Raw genomic sequence first — 19,497 nt, forward strand, 5'->3', positions numbered from 1 at the left:
GAAAGGAATATCCATCTGTAGGCAATACTTTCCTAAAAAACAAAATTGAAAGGCAGGGGGCCTTCTGTCATACTGGGAGAGCATCAATGGCTTAATCCCACAGGTTAGCCCCAGAGAGCTGAGACTAATTTATTACTACTGGAATATAATTGCTCAACTCTAAGTTTTTTAAAATGGATTTAGGGATCACATAAGCAGTGATTCTGAACAAACACTGCCTAAAAGTCTGACTAAAAGTGAAATTCCTGAAGGACCTGTAGCAAGAAGGGGCTGGCAGGGAGAGAAGGCTAATTAACATGGCTCAGCTCAACTCTTAAAAATCAGCTGTAGTTCCATATAGACAACTCTGTCCAGAAGCTAAAACCAAAATAGGTGGCAAAGTCTCAGAACCACAGTTATGTAAGTCGACAAACTGAGCACAGCAAAGCATTAAGATATTATATAGTAACCATCTTATCTCCTCTGCCAGAAGACAGGAGTGCAAGCTGTTAGTTTTGCATGGTGGTGAAAGTCTGGGAGTTGTCAGCATATATGACTGGCTTCCCTTTTCTTTGCAGCCTCTGTCCCCCCCCTGCTGAAGAAATCACTCTGTTGGGCTAGGCAGGTATTTTTCACTCATGGCTTTGAGAGCAGGTATTTCACTGAAAACCCCAGGCAGGCTAAATCAGTTTTAAAATCGTAGGAGCTCAAACCATCATGCTAGATTGTAATAATTACTGCATGAACTAAGGCTAGTCTTTGTTGCTGGCCTGGCAAAAGAGTTTACTAAACGCATATAACCAATTTTCATTATTATTATTCAACAGGAAAAAAATATTAATTGTCCAATGGGATTGCTCATGGCAGAAGAGTAATCTGCTCCAACTTCCCCATGTTTTTTCTCTCTTTTTTTTTTTTAAATTAATAATCCATCTGGATTTTAAAAAGCTTGAACTAGCAGCACACCAGGACTCTAAACTTGGCTACTCAAAGAAGTATTTGTAATGTGTCCATAAGCTTCGGAAGTGTCGCTGAGCACTGTTGTTAGATGGTAAAGACAGCCACAGGAATACATGTGGCAAAATCTGAAAGTGAAATTCTGTTACTGCAGTTCCCTCTGAAGCTCCTGTTTTAGGAAAGGTATCTCAGCATTTGGAGGAGTGACACATTAACAAGCCTAATTATCCACATATGCCTACCCTCAAAAAGACAAGCTCACTGGGCCCTGATACGATCAAGAAAAAGTACAGTTACGTGAAGTATAATGTCTTCTCAGTGGGCAACAATTACAGCTACAATGGCTACTGCATATTAGATCCTGAGCTATACAGCACTGCAGCCTTGGAGTAGGTCTTGCAAATCTGAAGCAGCACAAAAAACTTTCAAAGCCAGTTGTAGCTTATGCCAAACCTCAGAAAGCCAAATGTAGAAGCACTCTCACAGGGAAATGAAACGCAAAACCACTGTTTTAACACGCACATGAAACTCTGCTTAGGAAACTGAACAGCAAAGGAAGCTCAGAAGTTTTAGCGGTTGAAGAACAGGTCCCACCTCACCCACCTTTAGCCATTTCCAAGCGCCGCAGTCACAGAGGCACTGTGAAGCTGGCACTGGGAGGAGACCCGTGGGCTTTCCCTGTTCACGCTAGCAAAATGTCTGAGTGACAGTCATACATTACAAGGAAGCTAGCTTGCAGCATACACATCATGTATTTTCAAAAAGAATATATGAATATATATATATATTTTTTATTTTTTTTTTTAGTTTGGCCAAATATATGCAGTAAGGAAGAATTCTTTATTTAATTATTTTTTTGATGATAGCCATTCTCATCTAGAAAATTAATCCATTACACTATAAAAGTAGTTGATGTACAACAATGATCAGATACTGAAAAAAAAATAATTCCTCTTTTTAAAATATTTTCTTTTCTTAAACCAAAAAGGCCTTTGAGTTTTCCAGGAAAGTGTGATTTATTTTTTTCCACAAACTTCTCAATTTCAAGAAACTAAATACTAGAATAAAGCTCTCAGTATGACAAGTGAAGATTTAAACACTTCTAAAGTAGAACAACAATGGGACTGATGTCAAAGTGCAAGGCAAGTGTAACAAATATCATCTGGGTGATCTATACACACACAACACATTCTGTATGTCTGACTGGCTTCCATTTGATGCTAAAATCATTTGGCTGACTTCCCAGAAAGTAACTGGATCAAGTCTCTACCAGTCTATCTTTCCATTAAATCCTGCTAATATACTCCCTCCTTCCTGCATGACAATCCTCAGTATCTACCTTAGAAGGAAAAAAAATAAAAATTAAAAGTGAGATCAGCTATGAAAATGCTTCATCAAAATAAGTGAGCAAAAAGATTAGGGAAGATTTTATATGCTCATATAAAAAGCAGTACATTCAGCTAATATAATTTACTACAGTTCCCTCAAACCTGGTGAACCTACAGTGATTTACCTCACTGAAGATCTAGTACTGGCTGCCTAAAGGATATTTACTCAGGAGGTTTAGGGTAGTATTGTCTTAAGAGCAAATGTTTGAATGGAGGGGAGGGATTACCAACACTAACAGTATTTACTCAAATATTCTGGCTCTGAATCAGTTTTACAGACTTCACAAGTTCTTTTGTGGGGATGTTCAAATACTTAGATTTTTAATTATTTTTAAAGAAAAAAATATCTTTTAAAATGCAGTTCATATGCCAGTCATTTTCCCTTTAGCTAATAATCAGCTTCTGTGAAACAACCAACATGACATTTTACACAAAGTTACTGTTACTGCGTTTGCCTTGAATGTGTGCTCTTTTTGACACTTACCTTTGCATTTTCTGGATGAAGCCCTCCAGGGTGTTTGTCCATGTACTGACATAAATCAGTATGCTAAAAGAAAGTCAGATGGAAAAAAGTGTATCAATATCTGTATGACTGCAGCAATTAAATATCCTTCTACTTAGGAGTGGGCACAACAAATGGAAAATAATGAGATTTTTCAGCCACACGTGTGCACACACGCTTGTACCTTTACACTCCATTTTATTTAACAACCTTGGTAACTTGACTGATATGAATATTCACCAAACGTAAATTATTTTTTCCTAACATTCTGTATATGGTAAATTAATTTTATTATCATTTTATACCTTGTAAGGACAATATCATCATCAATACCAATAAAGTAATATTAGGAGGGAAGAGGAAGAACATCAACGGAGAACCTCAAATGTTACTGTCATTATTCACATTAAAACATGGGATTTTAAATATCATTTTATAGTGATTCTAGATTAAGATGGCTTAATGGTTTAGAAAATAAATCTGAAATGCATTGCCTATCAGAGTACTAAATGATCATTTCCAGCTTAAAAAGCGCATATTATGCACACGTACAGCTATTAATTACAGATACTTTAGAAAATACCTTCACTGAAGACACAAAAATATGTTTTCCCTTCATAGTTGCCTATATTCCCCACAAATATACCATAAAATCTCTTCAGAAAATAAGCAGGCTTGTAAGTGTAAATTGTTATTTTTAATTAATAAGTATTTATTGGATTTATTATGGACACACTACTGTCTCTGAATTTTTCTCTTGCATTTCTTCACATTCCTACCAGTCAGCAGCACACTTTCAGTGAAGTGGCACGTCTCTTCTATGATTTGCTTGCACAACTCAGCTTCTGGAATTATGTTCAGAATAAGCAAAGCAAAAATATACACTAGATTAACGACCAAAAAACTCGGGAAACTGACTCTGTCTTCCACATCTGGTTGCTGAACACATCTTGTAAAAACCATCCAGCATTCCTTGAAAAGCTACTTGGCAATACCTGCCTCACATACAGAACAGCCCAACTAAATATAAGCAGTTTTCAAGGTGAGAGTTTTGGACAAAAGTTGCCTTCAATATAGCAGAATGGTTTCTCTGTGCAACATTTCCTACTCCAGAAGCCATTCTCTAGTGCTCTTTTGCAGAGTTATAAAGAATCATAGAGAAGTTCACATCTTCTAAGACACAAAATCTTAGTAGCCACAACTGTTCTGTATAATCTCTTCTGAAGTCATAAATATGAAAACACACTGTAAAATTAGTATTTCAACAACACAAGATACACTGGTTGATTAGGTTGTGTGCTAGCACAACTTTTTTTCATGAATTCTTACATGGCTTCAAAAGAGCGAGCGTCCGAACTGCAGGAAATTGCTTGAGCTCCAAAATGAGCAGTGTGGGTATCAGGGGGGCAGAGGGCACACACAGACGGGGCAAGCCACACTAAATACAACACAACAGAGCTTCCAAAACACAAGCTACAACAAGCAAAACTTTAATTTATAGTTAACACATTAATGAATGCATTTACAAAGAAAATTTAAAAATACACCTCTACCATGAACAATTACTGTCAGTGAAGTGCATTTTGCATAAGGTCTATCTTCTGTTTAAAGACTTATTCCTAGTTTCTGTAAAATCTCTAGTCACTTCAGGTATAAACTCCCAATCTCCCAGCTAGTTTTCTGGACTGTACCAATAAAACCATGCCAAAAATGGACCAGTCATCCTTCAGTATGCATCACAGCATTACCCAGTTCTGTCTTGTTTTACTGTTATCAACGTCAAGGAAACATACTTGAACAAAGTCATCTGCTAACCTTGTCATTTGTTTGGAAAAGGGAACAGGTTTTGAGTACTAACCCCACTACAAGAGCCTGCTTCTGGCAAAATATGAAGGGAAACACCTTTACTACAGGTGATGGCTGGTGTCAAATTAAGTTTGGGGACTCTCCCTGTTGTTGCTTATTGAAGAGAAGTACCAACTTAAATACAAATCTTTGAACAGTGATAGCACCCGCAGTGCCTGGGAGAACTTTAAAGAAAAGGCTGAAATGTTGCTTTAGAAAGCCTGGGCAGTGCTGTCCCATCCTCTGATGCACCCATCATGGCCCGCTCCCTTGCATGGGCTGGCTGAAGGAGAATTACCATTACCCCATAGTTCAGTCATCAAGCTTTTGTGGGCGACAGATAACCTGGTAGGTGGAAAGCTTAGTGCCTCTTTCACCTTCTATTGATTTCTACGACTTGCAACTGGTCACCCCACAGAAACTAGACCAGACAAAGACAAAGCCAATGCTACTTCTGAAGGTCCAATCCCTGAAGCTCCAGCACCTCAGCTGCCCAATAGCTGCACCTTTCTATTCACCAAAAACTTTCTAAGAACATCCTCTTCAGAGTTACATCACTAGGAACAGCAATAAGTCATCTTTTTATTTCAAATATACTTGTAATGAATTTTGAGGATAAACCCATTTTCTTCCACTTACATTTCAGTTATTATTTAGATGCATTTCCTCCATACATGAACATCAATGATGACCCTGTTTGTGTTATGCATCATTCGCTGCTTCTTCCTACCCCAAGGACCTGGACAACTGGTAGCCTGCTATAACCTTCTGCATCAGTGGTTCTCTCCTTCAAAAACCAATTGCTCGTATCTACCCAAAATTCAATGTAAACAGCAATTTCTACATAATCTCGGAAGCCTTTACAGAGTCAATTGTGCAGCAGTCTTGTCATCTATTTTTTTCCCCACACACATGCTACAGACACAGAGAAACCTCTACCAACCTTCACTCAGCCAGTAAATAGAAATGGAAAGTCTTTTCTGTTCAAATCTTTCAAGAATTTGCCCTCATAAAACTAAGTTGGAGTCCTCACAAAAGCCCCTAAACACTATGGCACCAACTGGGAAAGCAACTTATGAAGTTATAGTACATTGCTCCTCAATTAAAAAAAAAAAAAAAAAAATTAGCTGTAAAGCAGACAGCATCAGCTGCTTTTCTTTTCCCAAGGTAAGGCCTCAATGCACATTGAATTAAATATTAGTACAGCCAGGAAAGCTGACAGCGCTGCAGGGACAACTATTTCTAAACCTGTTTTTTTGGCGGCCAAGTGTCTGCTCCAGTGCTTGTGTACTCAGCTGACATTGAAGAAGACAATATGAATGCAAGTTTCAGGAAAACATTAAAAAAAGAAAACAGTAAACTGGATGAAAGCAGTTTTCTAACAGCATTGCATGAAATTGGTACCATATAGATGAATGGAGTCTTTTTCTTAACACTGTACTTCGAGGTAGAAGGCAACATGCTTTCCCAAGTAGAACAGTGGCTGCAGATACAGCATGCCATGCTCGCAATGCTAGGATCTTTACTGTGGTTAACACCTTGATCTAATAAAATATATACTCTAAAGGAAAATGCAAGATACAATTATATTCTGGCAATAACATAAAGCTATGCTGAAACAAGGCAGAAAGACAAGAAACAAACCAACCAACACACCTTTTACAGTTTTTTCTCCACTGTCTCAGAGGGTAAGGAGACCTCACAGGGAAGCAGGATACACTGGGAATGCAGTACAGAGACTTCCAAGTAATGACAAGTATCTGTCACATGCAACCTGATCACAGAAACCTGGCTAGACCAATTCTGCTTCAAGGCATCTTTTAATAACTATCAGCCACACTGTTAATCTCCAACACACATAAATCACCACAACTAATGCCATGCTGTCAGAACATGTTATTTTAGCTTAAATTCAAAATCCCATTAATTCCTGCTCTTAGCACTCAACCAGTTTACCCATACCTACATGTATATACAAGCTATTAGCACTAATCTGTTCATAACAGCTACACAAAACAATAAATAAATCAAGTTTCCATAGTGAAGAACTCAAAAGCTAGGGAAGTCCAGAATTAATGGGGTTTATCCAACCTTTTATTTGTTCGCCCAATAAACGTACGTTATGATAAATTTTTAAATGCATTATGTGATCACTTTCTATTTTCCCCTCACAGGATTAGACATACTCACTCAGTAGAATAGGAGTTACCTGATTACAGAACAGCTGTGCTGTTTTTATGTTTTGGATTTTTTTTTCCCATTCTCACACAGCTTGCAGTCTCTGGATCATTTACTACTTTGAAGGCAAAAATATTAATCTCACTGGCATTCCTTACCTGCTTATTGCTATGCTATTCACACACTTCACAAACATAAAACAGTTCCATAGCAATCCAGGGGAGATGTGGCATTATTCTCTTATCAGGTAGGGAAGCAAAGCAAAGAGAAAAAAGTCTCTAAATATCACTGATTTGGCCAACTCCATTTAAAGCACTTTGGTTTTGACTTTTCATAGTATTTCACACAATTTTGCCTTCTCTGTTTTGACTGACTTCAGTTACAGCTGTGAGTGTATAATGCTTTTGCAAGGGAGACTGAGAATCTTATGCTGAATAGCAGAAGTCAGTTGTATCTGAATTGCAATGACAGCAATTTGTGATGGCGATGACAATTCCCAACACAGCAGGGATGGAACCCAGTTCTCTACAGTAGTATTACCTGTCTTACCTTGAAAAGATACTCTGAATGAGGCAGGAACCCCAGCAGATACCTGGTTTGTGCAAAATCTCTTTTGCTTTAAGTAAGCAATTTGATCTCTCCTCCCCCTATTGACTCCTGGAGAAACAACCTCGCTTCCCTGAGAACAACCTCATTTCCTCCGGGGATGCCATCTATGATATCTTAAGTGCAAGATTAAAGCAAGTCTTTGAGAGGACAGGGGGAATCTTAAATACATAGTTTTTAAGTACAAATCACAATTTTTCTGAAGCTTACCACCTGACCACATTTGGGGCAATTTTGGAAATAATAGCTCAGCACCACCCGCAGCACAAAGGGTACCCATCTTCCAAACTCCAAGCCCATGCTGTAAGTCTTGAGTATTTAGAGTAAGGGTTCTCCACTACAGGTTTAAGATATCCAGGCCATTTTGGCTGAAATTAAAAATAAGTATAGGCAACCTGAGGCGGATTTTGTCATCTTATTTCTTCAAATACTTGTATTTTACTAAATCGTGCCGGAAGATCACTGCTCCAGGAATGTGACTTGACTTCAGGATTCTGGCACACACAGCTACACATCCTTGAGAAGGCTCTATCAAGCCTTTGTGCTACCTTCTCTCACCAAGTTAAATCACAAGCCCTTTCCTCAGTGCACAACTCAAGTAACTACACTTGCACTAGGAACCCCCCGACCCTTTCTGGGGCAGATGGCATGATTTCTGGTTAAATCAGAGACGGCACAATGTCTCCTAGGACAGGGAATAGAAAACTCATGCTCAGCTACGCTAGTCCAACCATTCCTCTGTTTTCAAACTATACGTAGAAGCACACCAGCCAATGCCTACTTTTGACCCAAGTTTCAATTAATTTCAAATATTCTCCTCCCTATGATGGAGACAAGTATCACAACTCATACGGTTACATGAAAATAAGGGAGATATTAAGTTACGTATCCAACCTAACTGCTCAGAGTCTAAAAACCGACAGTTTTACAAGGGTTATGCAAACTGAAGCCTGGGACAAAAAACAAGAAAACACCCCATATGAAAAAAAAAAAGAAAAAAAGGAAAATGCATGCTTGCTCAGACTCATTCTGTCAAGTTTTTCACTCACTTCTCCCCCACACCACCAACCACCGTGACAATAGCACAAGAAGTTTCATTTACCTTATGAAATACTGTCTCCAGGCTCACACAAAGAAATTAACTGGGTTTTGCTTTATACCCGTGGCAGTTTATAAGTGTATGAAGGTCATCTCTACTCAGCAAGACTCTGGTTTGTGTTATAGACACGTGCATGTTTATGTTTGCGAGTATACTGTGTATAAGCATCTGCTGAAGGGAAAAGAATCCAGCCTGGTATTTATACAGCTGAAGCAAGGTTTATATACATTGCATCCTACTTCTGGAAGAAAGGAAGCATGCAAACAGAAAAAAAAAAAAAAAAAAAAAAAAAAAAGAGGCAAACGTTGATGGTTCAGACTCCTCCCTTCTCCTCTTGAAGGAGCTCTAATTATGAATAGATGAGTAAACCACAAGTTATGACTGTCCTCAGATATGCTCAGTGCTTTGCTTTAACATCAACTATTTTGCTCAGCTATCTTGCTCATAAATTGAAGACTACTACCAAACATAAAACATATTCAGACAAAGGGCAGGACATCTCCTTTCAAAGCCATGGCCAGTGACATGAAATGAGCTCACTTTGCCAGCCCTTTTCCATAATAATAATGTGACTGTCATTCTCTTCTAATTAAATTAGTCACTTCTACTTTCCATGCAATACATTCTCTTTCCCTCCTCTTCCTCGGTCATGATAAATCTCCATGTGACTTAGCTGTCCCATAATTCTGCCTAATTGGTTTCAGCTGTCATTTTTGAAGCTGAAATGCACGGAGAGCCTGGGGCTTGTGAATGGAACAGGAAGCATTTCCAACCGCATTCCCATCATGTAAAACCAGCAATGTGAAAGAACCCTTCCATTAAAACAAAAATGGGAGTATTTGGCTGCCAGCGATGCCATCATGCAGCAGACAGATTGTGCTGCTCCAACGAGGCTGTTGCGAGCCATTCCTCTCTGTTCAAAGGAGAGCACACATTATTTATGCTCTAGCAGTTTTACTGACTAAAATACTTTCCCTTTTTTTCCACCAACAAATTCTTAAACTGATAATATAATTTACCAATAAAAGCATAGGCAGTAGGAGTACTTTGAAGTGACAGGAGAACAAAGAAAATTTAATTCTATTTAAATGGCATGTATCCTCCAACCTAAGTGCTCTGCAGATTACTGCACCACGGTTTAAACTAATTTCATGTTGCTGGTATTTTCAAGTCTCATAGATTCTCATTTTCAAGTGTTTCTATGGCTTTGTATAATGCAATCTTTTCCCCCCTGTGAGAAAATGCAGTGTTAGCCATGGTAACAAAATATCCTACAAGCTATTTCTGGGTGATACCTAAGCAACTTCCAGGAAAACAGCAGAAGGCAACAGCACCAGCTGGGCTGAGCAGCAGGGGAAATATATATATTAGGGATTCAAGAAAGAAAAAAAACGCCCCACAAGACACCTTTAATGAAAACAATTTTGCTAACAGATGTTTCTAGTGCCTTGGATTTCTCTCACACTGTCAACAAAGATAAATATACTTCAAATCACATTAACAATAATATATAGAAAAGGAGGTTTGGTGGTGGGAGTACATAATACATACACAAACCTACCTGAAAATCCCAGAAAGAAAAAGGAATACACAGTTGCCTGATTTTTGGTTGTTAGTAGAAAATACGTATTTATTGATACAAAGTCTCTGTTCATTGCACATCTCTGTTCATTCATCTGGTCCCTGATTCTTGACAAGTGAAACACACACTGCTGTGGAAAGAACTGCTGAATGAACTAAGAGGACTTCAACAAAATCCAGTTTTCTAAAGAAGCCAGATTATCCTTTTCCTTATTCTCTGTCCACCTTACTAACTGTATCAGCCTTGTTTTCTTAGTAAATCAGGTTAAAGAGACAATAAACACTTAATTTCATGGGATTATTTTAACAAAAAAATGACATCTCAAAAATCTGTAGGAATTTCTGTTTAGTATGATGAAAACCTAGCAGATCATCAACTTGTGTAAACTGTGATGGACTTACAGTTCCCAAAGTCAACAAAGGGTTGGGACAATTCTTATAAGCTGAGCAAGTTGCAGTACATGTGCATGGTCACTTTCTCTTTAACTTGGTAAGTCATTAGGTTTCCACAGCACTGACCATTACACCCGCTATATCCACATATTTTTTTTAAAAAAATAATAAAAATCAATCTGAAGTTACAAAAAGTTTCTTGTTGGACCATGGCAGATACCACTAAACTCATGGTGACAATACTCACTCCAGGACCACGTAAACAGAGCACACACATTGCAGGGAGGATGACAATCCACATACAGCCACACTATGCCAAGTATCCACACTACTACTGGCACAGTATCGGCTGTGGATAATGTAGACATACCTACACAAGCTGAGTTGGCACAAGAGCCTTTGCTATGGTGGTGTGCTGGGCTAGAAAAAAAATAAAAATCTTCAGGGCAGGAAAAGAGAAGTGCAAACACTTTCTCTAAAAGCTTCAGCATCCTATGGTAGACCTCTCTTCACACTGGCTGAGTGACTGCTTTCTGCCTTGCCTCCTAATCTTAACTGCCCATGCATGATTGAAAGATTAATAAAAATTTTATAGGGAAAATTGCACTTCAGGCTGCAAGGCACACAAAAGAAAAATGATGCTTCCATGGATTATATCCTCTTTACTCAAAGTAGTAAAAAAACCAAAAAATGAATAGGCCTTTTTAACTTTCAAGTGTTGACTCTATTTATTACTCAAGCTTGATTCCTCTTATTCACCATTCCTTAATTATTTTTATATCATAAAACTATAAACATATTATAATGACATCTGCAATTACTGATCTCTTCATTCTGCCTCCAGGATTTTTAGTGTTATTATTATTTTGCCAGAATTGCTCACCCAAAGTTTCTGGTTTTTTAGCACAAAGCTGCATACTGCTAGTTCCGGAATGAAAAATCTATTTTTAGATTTAGAATTAAGGCAATAATCACTCTCCAAACAGCCAGGTTTTGGGTTGGTGGTTGGTTGGTTGGTTGTTTCAGTCTGCACTGAATAAATCAGCGCTTCTCATTTTGAGAGGAATTAAGCAGCAGCTACAACCCACATTATTAAAGGGTCTGAGAAAAAAAAGTTTAGATTAGACAAGTCTCTAGTGCAAGTTGAGATACTGTCAGGTTTCACCTTAGAGGGACTTGGACAATGCCAGTTTATTACTGAAATTAAAAGATAAGGAATGTGTGGTGTGCCACCAGAATATTACTGATGGTAGAGCTGTCCAGAAATCTACAACATAATTACTAAAAAAAAAACCCAAAACACAACAACAAAAAAATCTAACAAATACTAAAATTAGAAGCATTTTTTCTTTAGTTTTGTTTGAAGTAGTAAATAAATCAACTTTTTTTTTTCTTCAGCTCCTGATACAGGAAAGTAGCAGTGTATTAACTTCACTGAAAGACTACAAGTATTCATATTTAACTGATAAAAAAATAAGATGCAGAAAGACACACATAGAAAGGTTCTCAAAGAAAAAACAATCAACTTACCTATATCTACTATCAATGACATGTCATTCTGATGTTCTGATGAATGTCTAAACTGTTCTTAAAGACAGCCAGTATTAGAGAAACCATCACCCTGTAGTTATCTTCTTCAGTGCTTTACTATTGTTACCATTAAAGAGGTATTCATATAATTTAATCTTTCTCTTCCTTAGTGCAATTTCAGATTTTCTTACCCTCTTTACCATTGACACAGAAACAAGTCACTGTCTTTCTATATTAGATATTTAAAGGTTTGTAACCATCTCATCCTTTTTCCCCCCAACTCTAACCAGCCCTACTGTACATTTGACTTTTCCTCGGAAGCCTTTATCTAGATGTTTGTTCTTTCTTGTTTCTTTCCCCCTCAGGTCTCCACCTGATTCAGGTTTTCCTTATGTGGACACATTTACTATTTTCGGTGGTGGCCTTACCTGTATTGAGTAAAGCATTATCACTGGCATAGGCATCTTACTACATGTATATGTTTTTGATGCACTACAATGACATTTGGAATTTTTATCTGTAATTTAGGAAAAAATAATTGAGATCTCTCAGTAGATAGAACATCTTATGCGATTTCCAGTGTTCCATCTGTCAGCTCAGCTCTGGATTTTTTATGCTTTAATTTTGTTGTGGTTTTTTACAGTACTTACACTGAACACACTTACCAGTAGTTAATAAAAAGAAGAATAAATAATAGATGCAAATTATTAAATGGTGCAAAGCACAGTGCAAATCCAACCAATATTTTGTAAGGTTAGAAAAAACATCAGTAAATTGTACAAAGAATAAAAATTCAGATACACACAGCCTCCTATCTGTTGGGTGTAAATCCTGATTAATTTTATTCACACATCTCTTCATCAGTACGTACCCTCTGTATGAAGTCTACACAACCTTTGATTGAGATCTTGCAAAGTCAGGATGATGAGTAACATCTTTCTTCCTCCCACCAGACCTGTGTAAACTTCTTAGCCTAGCAGGAGTATTTTTATTTGTATTTTGTCCTAGTTTCAGCTGGGATATTTTCTTCTTAGTGGCTGGTGCAGTGATGTGTTTTAGATTCGGTGTAAGAACAATGTTGATAGTGCACTAATGGTTTTGGTTGTTGCTGGGTGATGTTTATACCAAGTCAGGGACCTCTCAGTTTCTTGGGCCCTGCCAGCCAGAGGGCTGGAAGGGCGCAGGGAATGGAGAAGGGACACAGCCAGGACAACTGACCCGAACTAGCCAAAGAGATATTCCATACCATATGACATCATGTTGAGTATATAAGCTGGAGGAAGAAGAAGGAAAGGGGGGGACATTTGGCATTATGGTGTTTGCCTTCCCAAGTAACTGTTACACATGATGGAGCCCGGCTTTCCTGGGTATGGCGGAACACCTGCCTCTTGATGGAAAATAGCGAATGAATTTTTTTTGCTTTACTTTGCTTGCATGCATGGCTCTTGCTTTACTTACTAAATGGTTCTTATCTCAACCCTCGAGTTCTACACTCCTTTCCAATTCTTCTCCTCATACCTCTGGGTGAGGGGGGACTGAGTGAGTGGCTGTGTGGTACTTAGTTACCAGCTGGGGTTAAACCACGACAATTTAAATACAATTTCTCATTCCTCCTTTCCTGCTGATTCCCATGTCTGGCACACAGTCCTTACCTTTCAGCAAAGCACCAAGCAATTTCCTTCTGAAATCCCTTCTCAGTCCTTACCTCCCAAAGCTGACTTTGTTTGCATCGGCAACCTATACTTGGACAGCAGCAGCTCCTGTCACTGATCTGCTCATTAAAACTTGAAAAACAAGGCATTCCCAAGAGCAGTATTCCCTTACAGCCTCTTCTCAGCAGCACGGGGATTTTCTTTCGCTCTGCTTCCTCTCAGACTTGTTCTGTTGTCTTTTTGACTTCAATTTAAGTAGCCCAACTTGGGGCAAGCCTGGAGCCCAAAGCAGGGGTTAAACCAATAGGGGAATGGCTCCTTTTCTGGTCAAGGCAAATGGAAACTACTAAATTCAACTGCTCCCATGCTGGGAGACCTCAGCAGCTCCGCTCCTTCCCAGGGTAGACAAGCATGTTCATGGCAAGCAGCATTGTCTGCCAAGAGGCATCTGGCTTGCTTCAGAGCTTTGTTTGCTTACCATGGCTGGCCAAACTCCTGGACATCAAGTGGGCAGAAAATTACCTATCGTCTCACATTCACACCAAAATAAGGTAATGCAGCCTCCAAATAAGTTTCATTCTCAATCAAGGATGAAAAAGACCCCTTCTTCCTTCTTGTGCCCAGCTTCCCTAACTTCCTCTAGGTAGTAAGCATTGCTGAACAGTCCTAGGGATCAAAGCTCAAAAGCAGCTCTAGGACTCCACTGACTTCCCCTGTTCTCTCATCCACTAAAACAATGTGGATTATTTTGTTTGTTTTCACAAATGAGCAATGACATCCTACCCTTAGTGTCAATACACACTCCCTAATAAAATAAATAAAACCAGAAAACCAGTAAAGTGCTTAATCCAAATTATCAAAAGTTCTAAAAAATTCAAAATTTTCAATGCAGAAATTGTTGATCCTTTTAGATAATGAGCATTGACCATTTCCTTGTGTAATACTTTTCTAAGATGTCCCATGACAAACGCAAAATCTCATGCTCTGTAACTCTTACTTCCAATAAACAGTATATATCTCAATTTGCAATGAGCATAAAAATTAGAACCTCACACCTATTTTTTTCTTACAGGAAATGGGAGGAAAATATAACTAATAAAACTTTATTAAGCCAATTCATTGTATTTTTTAGCTGTTGTAATGAAGCAATGAGAATTAAAACTTTCTTCTTTAATGGAAAGTAATTTTAAAGAAGAAAAAACATACACAAAAATTAAAATAGTCAAAGTAATTGAAAATGCTTGGGTTTAAATTACACTATTAGTCTAGAGCTTTTTCACTGTTGAGGCAGAATTAGTATTACTCATGACTCATACCTCCAACTATAAATGTATCTGTTCTTGTTTCAAATCTATTTCATAAATAGTGAAAGCATAATTTAAAGTATGGCTTTACAAGCTCACTTTTATGTGCCAGGAATAGGACAAGTTACTGGTTCATTTATTGATAACAACATACTTAAGTAATTTTGCATAATACTAAAAACTTCATTAGCATTCTACAAAGCCTGTAGTAATATGTATTGGTTAGGACTGCCTTTCAGCAATTAAGTGTTTCAAAATACAGTCATGTTCCTTTTAAATAAGTGAAGGAACAAATGGTAGCAGCTAATGATAGTTTTAGGACAAACAGATGTGAACCCATCTTCAAAGATCTCACCTGTAAAATTCATCACTTCCTTTGGCAAAATTGGCTATATCAGTGACACTTGCACTACAGCTGGCACACCCACAAGGTCACATAAACTAATATCTTAACAGAGCCTAGAGAGGAGAGGAACAAAACTGATCTGAACAGTCATACTCGTCTATTGAACTGTAAAGCTGAACTGACCTTCTTCTTCTGGAAGTCATTGCAGTCTCAGATACCATATGCAAAATGTGTCAAAATTTCACATTTTGTTTCAGATCTTGTTTCACACATCCCAGGTAACTACACAGAAACCATTTCCTCTACCATTCATACATGAAAGACTATCAGCCCTTCAGGTTTTATAAACATGATTCCAAGCAGTTCATCTTTAAAATTCCTCAGGTAATGAGCAATGGCTCTCAGTCATCCAGTGACAAAACCGAGCTCTCAGCTCCCTTTTTGGTACGCTTGAATGACCAACAATAATCACAGCTGATGTAAGTTACCAAAGCATACAAAGAAATTATGTCCTACTAACAAGCTACTGTATATACTAAAATATTTTCAATTAAGTTCTTTCATTCAAAAGAAGCAAGTCCCCCTTTTCTTCCACAGAAATGTACAGCTTCACATTCACCACCAAAATGTTTATGGAAAATGAACTTCTGCTCTTCAACTGTCAGATAGAATTTTTAAAGATTGACTTTTCTTGCTTCTAGGGACCAGCAAGGTTAAAGTTAAAAAGCTCTGTCATGTTTTCATCTAACAGACTTCCATATAAAAAGAAAATTCTAATTTGAGGTACCCAGAGAATTTAATCACTGCCCTGTTTCCTTTCAGAGGCTATTCTGCTTTCAGCTTTTATCTTATAACTGCAATGCATTTTGCAATGAAAGGTGCTACATGAAATTAAATTTCATTCTACTCTTTCATGGTCAACGCTGAAACAGAACACCTCTGATAACCTCAGATGTTTCATCAGCATTAATTTCCCAATGGATCGTCACCGACCTAGAGACCCAAAGTTTCCATTTTCTGAGAACTCTTGGATCACTAACTGTTGATCCCTAATATAATCATGACATCTCACTCAGATGGTTTTTACTATGTTTGAAATGGCCAATAGTGATTAATGGCAACAGTGTTATCAGTTTCATGATGTTACTTTATGAAGTCAATCAAATCCAACCCCTTCTAGGTTTGTTAGGCCTCAGTCATTAAAAAAAGTATGTTACAGTGTAATTTTAATCACACTAATATTTCTACTGATTTCAGTACAAATCACTCATTAATGGCATAACCATGTACAGGTGTTACCAAAAAAAAAAATAAACCCAAACCCAACAAAAAACAACAAACCAAAATAGACATTACAGACACAGAGCTCAGTAACACCAATTACACAGCTGGACTGCATAGTCAACCAGCCACAATCTGTGGATAGGAATGGGCAACTGTAGTTTTTCCCTCTGCACATTCGTATTATGCACTGAGTGAGAGCTCTTTGACAAAAGGAACAAAAAAGGTCATTGCAATCATGCAATTAAAACCTGTATGATGCAGACCCACAAGAACTCAATTCAGGTTACGTGAGCATTCTCCAGCAGTAAGACAGCATTGTCAGATGGCTTTAGCTATTTGATCAGCCTAATTTTTACATTACCTAACAATAAAAACAGACTTTTGTTAAGCAATTCTGTTGTCTCAAGGCACAGGGGCAACTTACATCATTACAATACAGTCCTTAGGCTGGCCGGAGAGAACAATGCATTCCTCCCCTTCTTCCTGAACACCACCTTGACTCTGGCCACCAGCCAAAATACTCAAATACTATACTTGGATCAGTGGCTAGAAACCATTGCTAAATGAGGTCCTGAAACAGTTTCAATAGCTACCAAACAATGTGGGAATTAAAAAGTGCAGCCACCAGCAGGGTTGATCCCAACAGCACCCTGTTGAAAAACAAACAACTAAGTGAATCCACAAGAACCAGCCACTGCAGGAAGCTTATAGTCTTGTGGTCATCCTTATCACAGACAGCAACATGATATAACATGTGGCTGGGAGCCAGGCTGTAAACACCACTACTGGACCTAAAATCCAGAAATCGAACATTAGTATAATAGGCAAAAACATCTATTATAGGGAGAAATAATCTGCAGATCTCATATCTCAACCAGTTCTGATGAATACAGCTAAAAATAGCTGCTGATAAAAGGGACTGCAAGATGTGCTCATAAATAAGTCTAAACTGACCACTACATAAAAATAAATATCAAGGCTCTTCCCATGCTAATTCAGTGTATAAGTCAGGAGCAGAAGAATCACCAGTTTTAAGAAAAGGAATTAATTTTTCAATAATATTTCTATACCTGAGGTAAAAAACTATGTACTTCATGCAACCATCCTGTAGGCTCCTGTAGCCGAACACCCACATTATTACACTGTAGCATTTTCAAGTAAATAGACAAGGTGAATGACTTTTCCAGACAAGATGTCGTATGCACTATCATGTAAAAATTAAGGTATACTCCCAAGAAACACCAAAACAATTCCATCTGTCTTAAGTAGGGATGTACTAAGAGTAAAACTAGTAATCACTGTACTTTATAAATGCAGTGTCTTCCTGATTACAACACAATAACAGATACTATACTGAAAACCTAACCTTCTCTAAACAAATTTGTTTCTTTTAAACTGCATGTTCTTGGACCCATCTGTGAAAATTAGGATGTTAATTATAATAGTACATTGGATAATTCCACAGCTAAATGCTGAAGTAGTTCTACAAAAATGCCATATGTTTGTCTTAGATAAACTAAAAAGATTAATTAGGAGGCCAAGCCCAAGACTTTGGAAAGTAACACTGAACACAATTAGATCATTACACTGTGTACTATGTAAATTGAAGTTTTAATTAGTACATAAAAAACTAGTCATAGCAAAAAAAATAATAATCAAAAATTCTAAATTGCATGTGCCAGACTTCTTTTTTACTGACATTACTTATAAAAAGACACTATGCGCAAGCCAGGCATAACAGAAGCCATTTAAACTTGCTACATGCTTTATTACCTGTTAAACATTTCAGTCCTCTCCTCCTCCTTATCTACATTATCTTCACCTATTTTAAAGTTAACCTATCACAACAATAAAGAAAAAGCTCTATTAAATTGTAACAAGGAAGCAGAATAAAGAACCAGTTTGAAAAGCCAACTAACCAGTATAAGGTCCTTCAAGAGCCCTAGTAGCCACTTCACCTCTGAACCTGGTCTAGCCCAGCCTTTCACTTTTAGCCTATTCCACTACAAAAAAAAAAAGCATCATCTCTTATAGCATCCACTCTCCTGAAGGAAAAAAAAGGGTTATTTTGGCCTGATCCATAGACCTCAATAGCAGAGCTTTTCTATCAACTTCAATGCACCCTGGACCGTAACCAGAAATTAGTTACTTTACTCACCACATATTCAAACACAAGTGTCAGGGTCTCCTTGGTGTGAATGATGTCATGAAGCAGCACAATGTTAGCATGTTTCAATCCTTTCAAAAGAGAAGCTGAAAAGCAAAACATACACGTTATCTTAAAAAGGATCAAAATTACATTGATTGGCTTTTTTTTTTAGTGACCTGGATGATTTTTTTGACATCTGAGTTTCATAACCCAACTTGAGTATCTTCTATGTTCGTGAGTTCTACACATTGAGTGTGCTTGAAGATCATGCCTTCCCATTCAGTGCTGTTTTCTCCACCTTGCTCATCAAACTCAACCTCACTTCGAGGCAAAAATGAGCTACAGATAGAGATTCTTTCCTTACACAGCCTCCCCTAAGTGGATCAATCACTAACATCTGGTCAGACACCAAAGATATTTTGTCTCAAACAAAGGTCAAGCATGTCTTTTCAAAACATCATCTTTCCTATCCAACACAACAGAGCTGCTTTCTAAACGACAGCTATCCTAAAAGCAACAACTATCCTAAAAGCAGTGTTTTAAGCAGTAATTCCCGTTTCTCTCAAAAGACAGCACAGGTTTGATGGAATCATTTGTATTAGCTCATGAGAATAAACACATGGTATTTTCTCACCTGTTTGTTTTTGTTTTTTTTAAAGGCACTAGCTCATGTTTTCAGATTACTGACAAAGACTTAGTGAACT

General features: G+C 37.8%; 1 protein-coding gene across 2 annotated transcripts in view; it reads right to left on the reverse strand.

Annotated features, from left to right (window-relative positions):
- CDK14 (cyclin dependent kinase 14) overlaps positions 1-19,497 on the reverse strand; it is a 316,567-nt gene that overhangs the window by 164,192 nt on the left and 132,878 nt on the right. For both annotated transcript variants that reach the window (XM_056337644.1, XM_056337645.1), the window contains 2 exons: positions 18,803-18,897; positions 2,809-2,871 (listed from right to left, as the gene is read on the reverse strand). In XM_056337644.1, coding sequence (XP_056193619.1) covers positions 2,809-2,871; positions 18,803-18,897 — 158 coding nt within the window. The remainder of the gene's footprint in view (positions 1-2,808; positions 2,872-18,802; positions 18,898-19,497) is intronic.

The sequence above is a fragment of the Falco biarmicus genome, chromosome 4 (genome assembly GCF_023638135.1).
Source record: "Falco biarmicus isolate bFalBia1 chromosome 4, bFalBia1.pri, whole genome shotgun sequence".
NCBI classification, from domain to species: domain Eukaryota; kingdom Metazoa; phylum Chordata; class Aves; order Falconiformes; family Falconidae; genus Falco; species Falco biarmicus.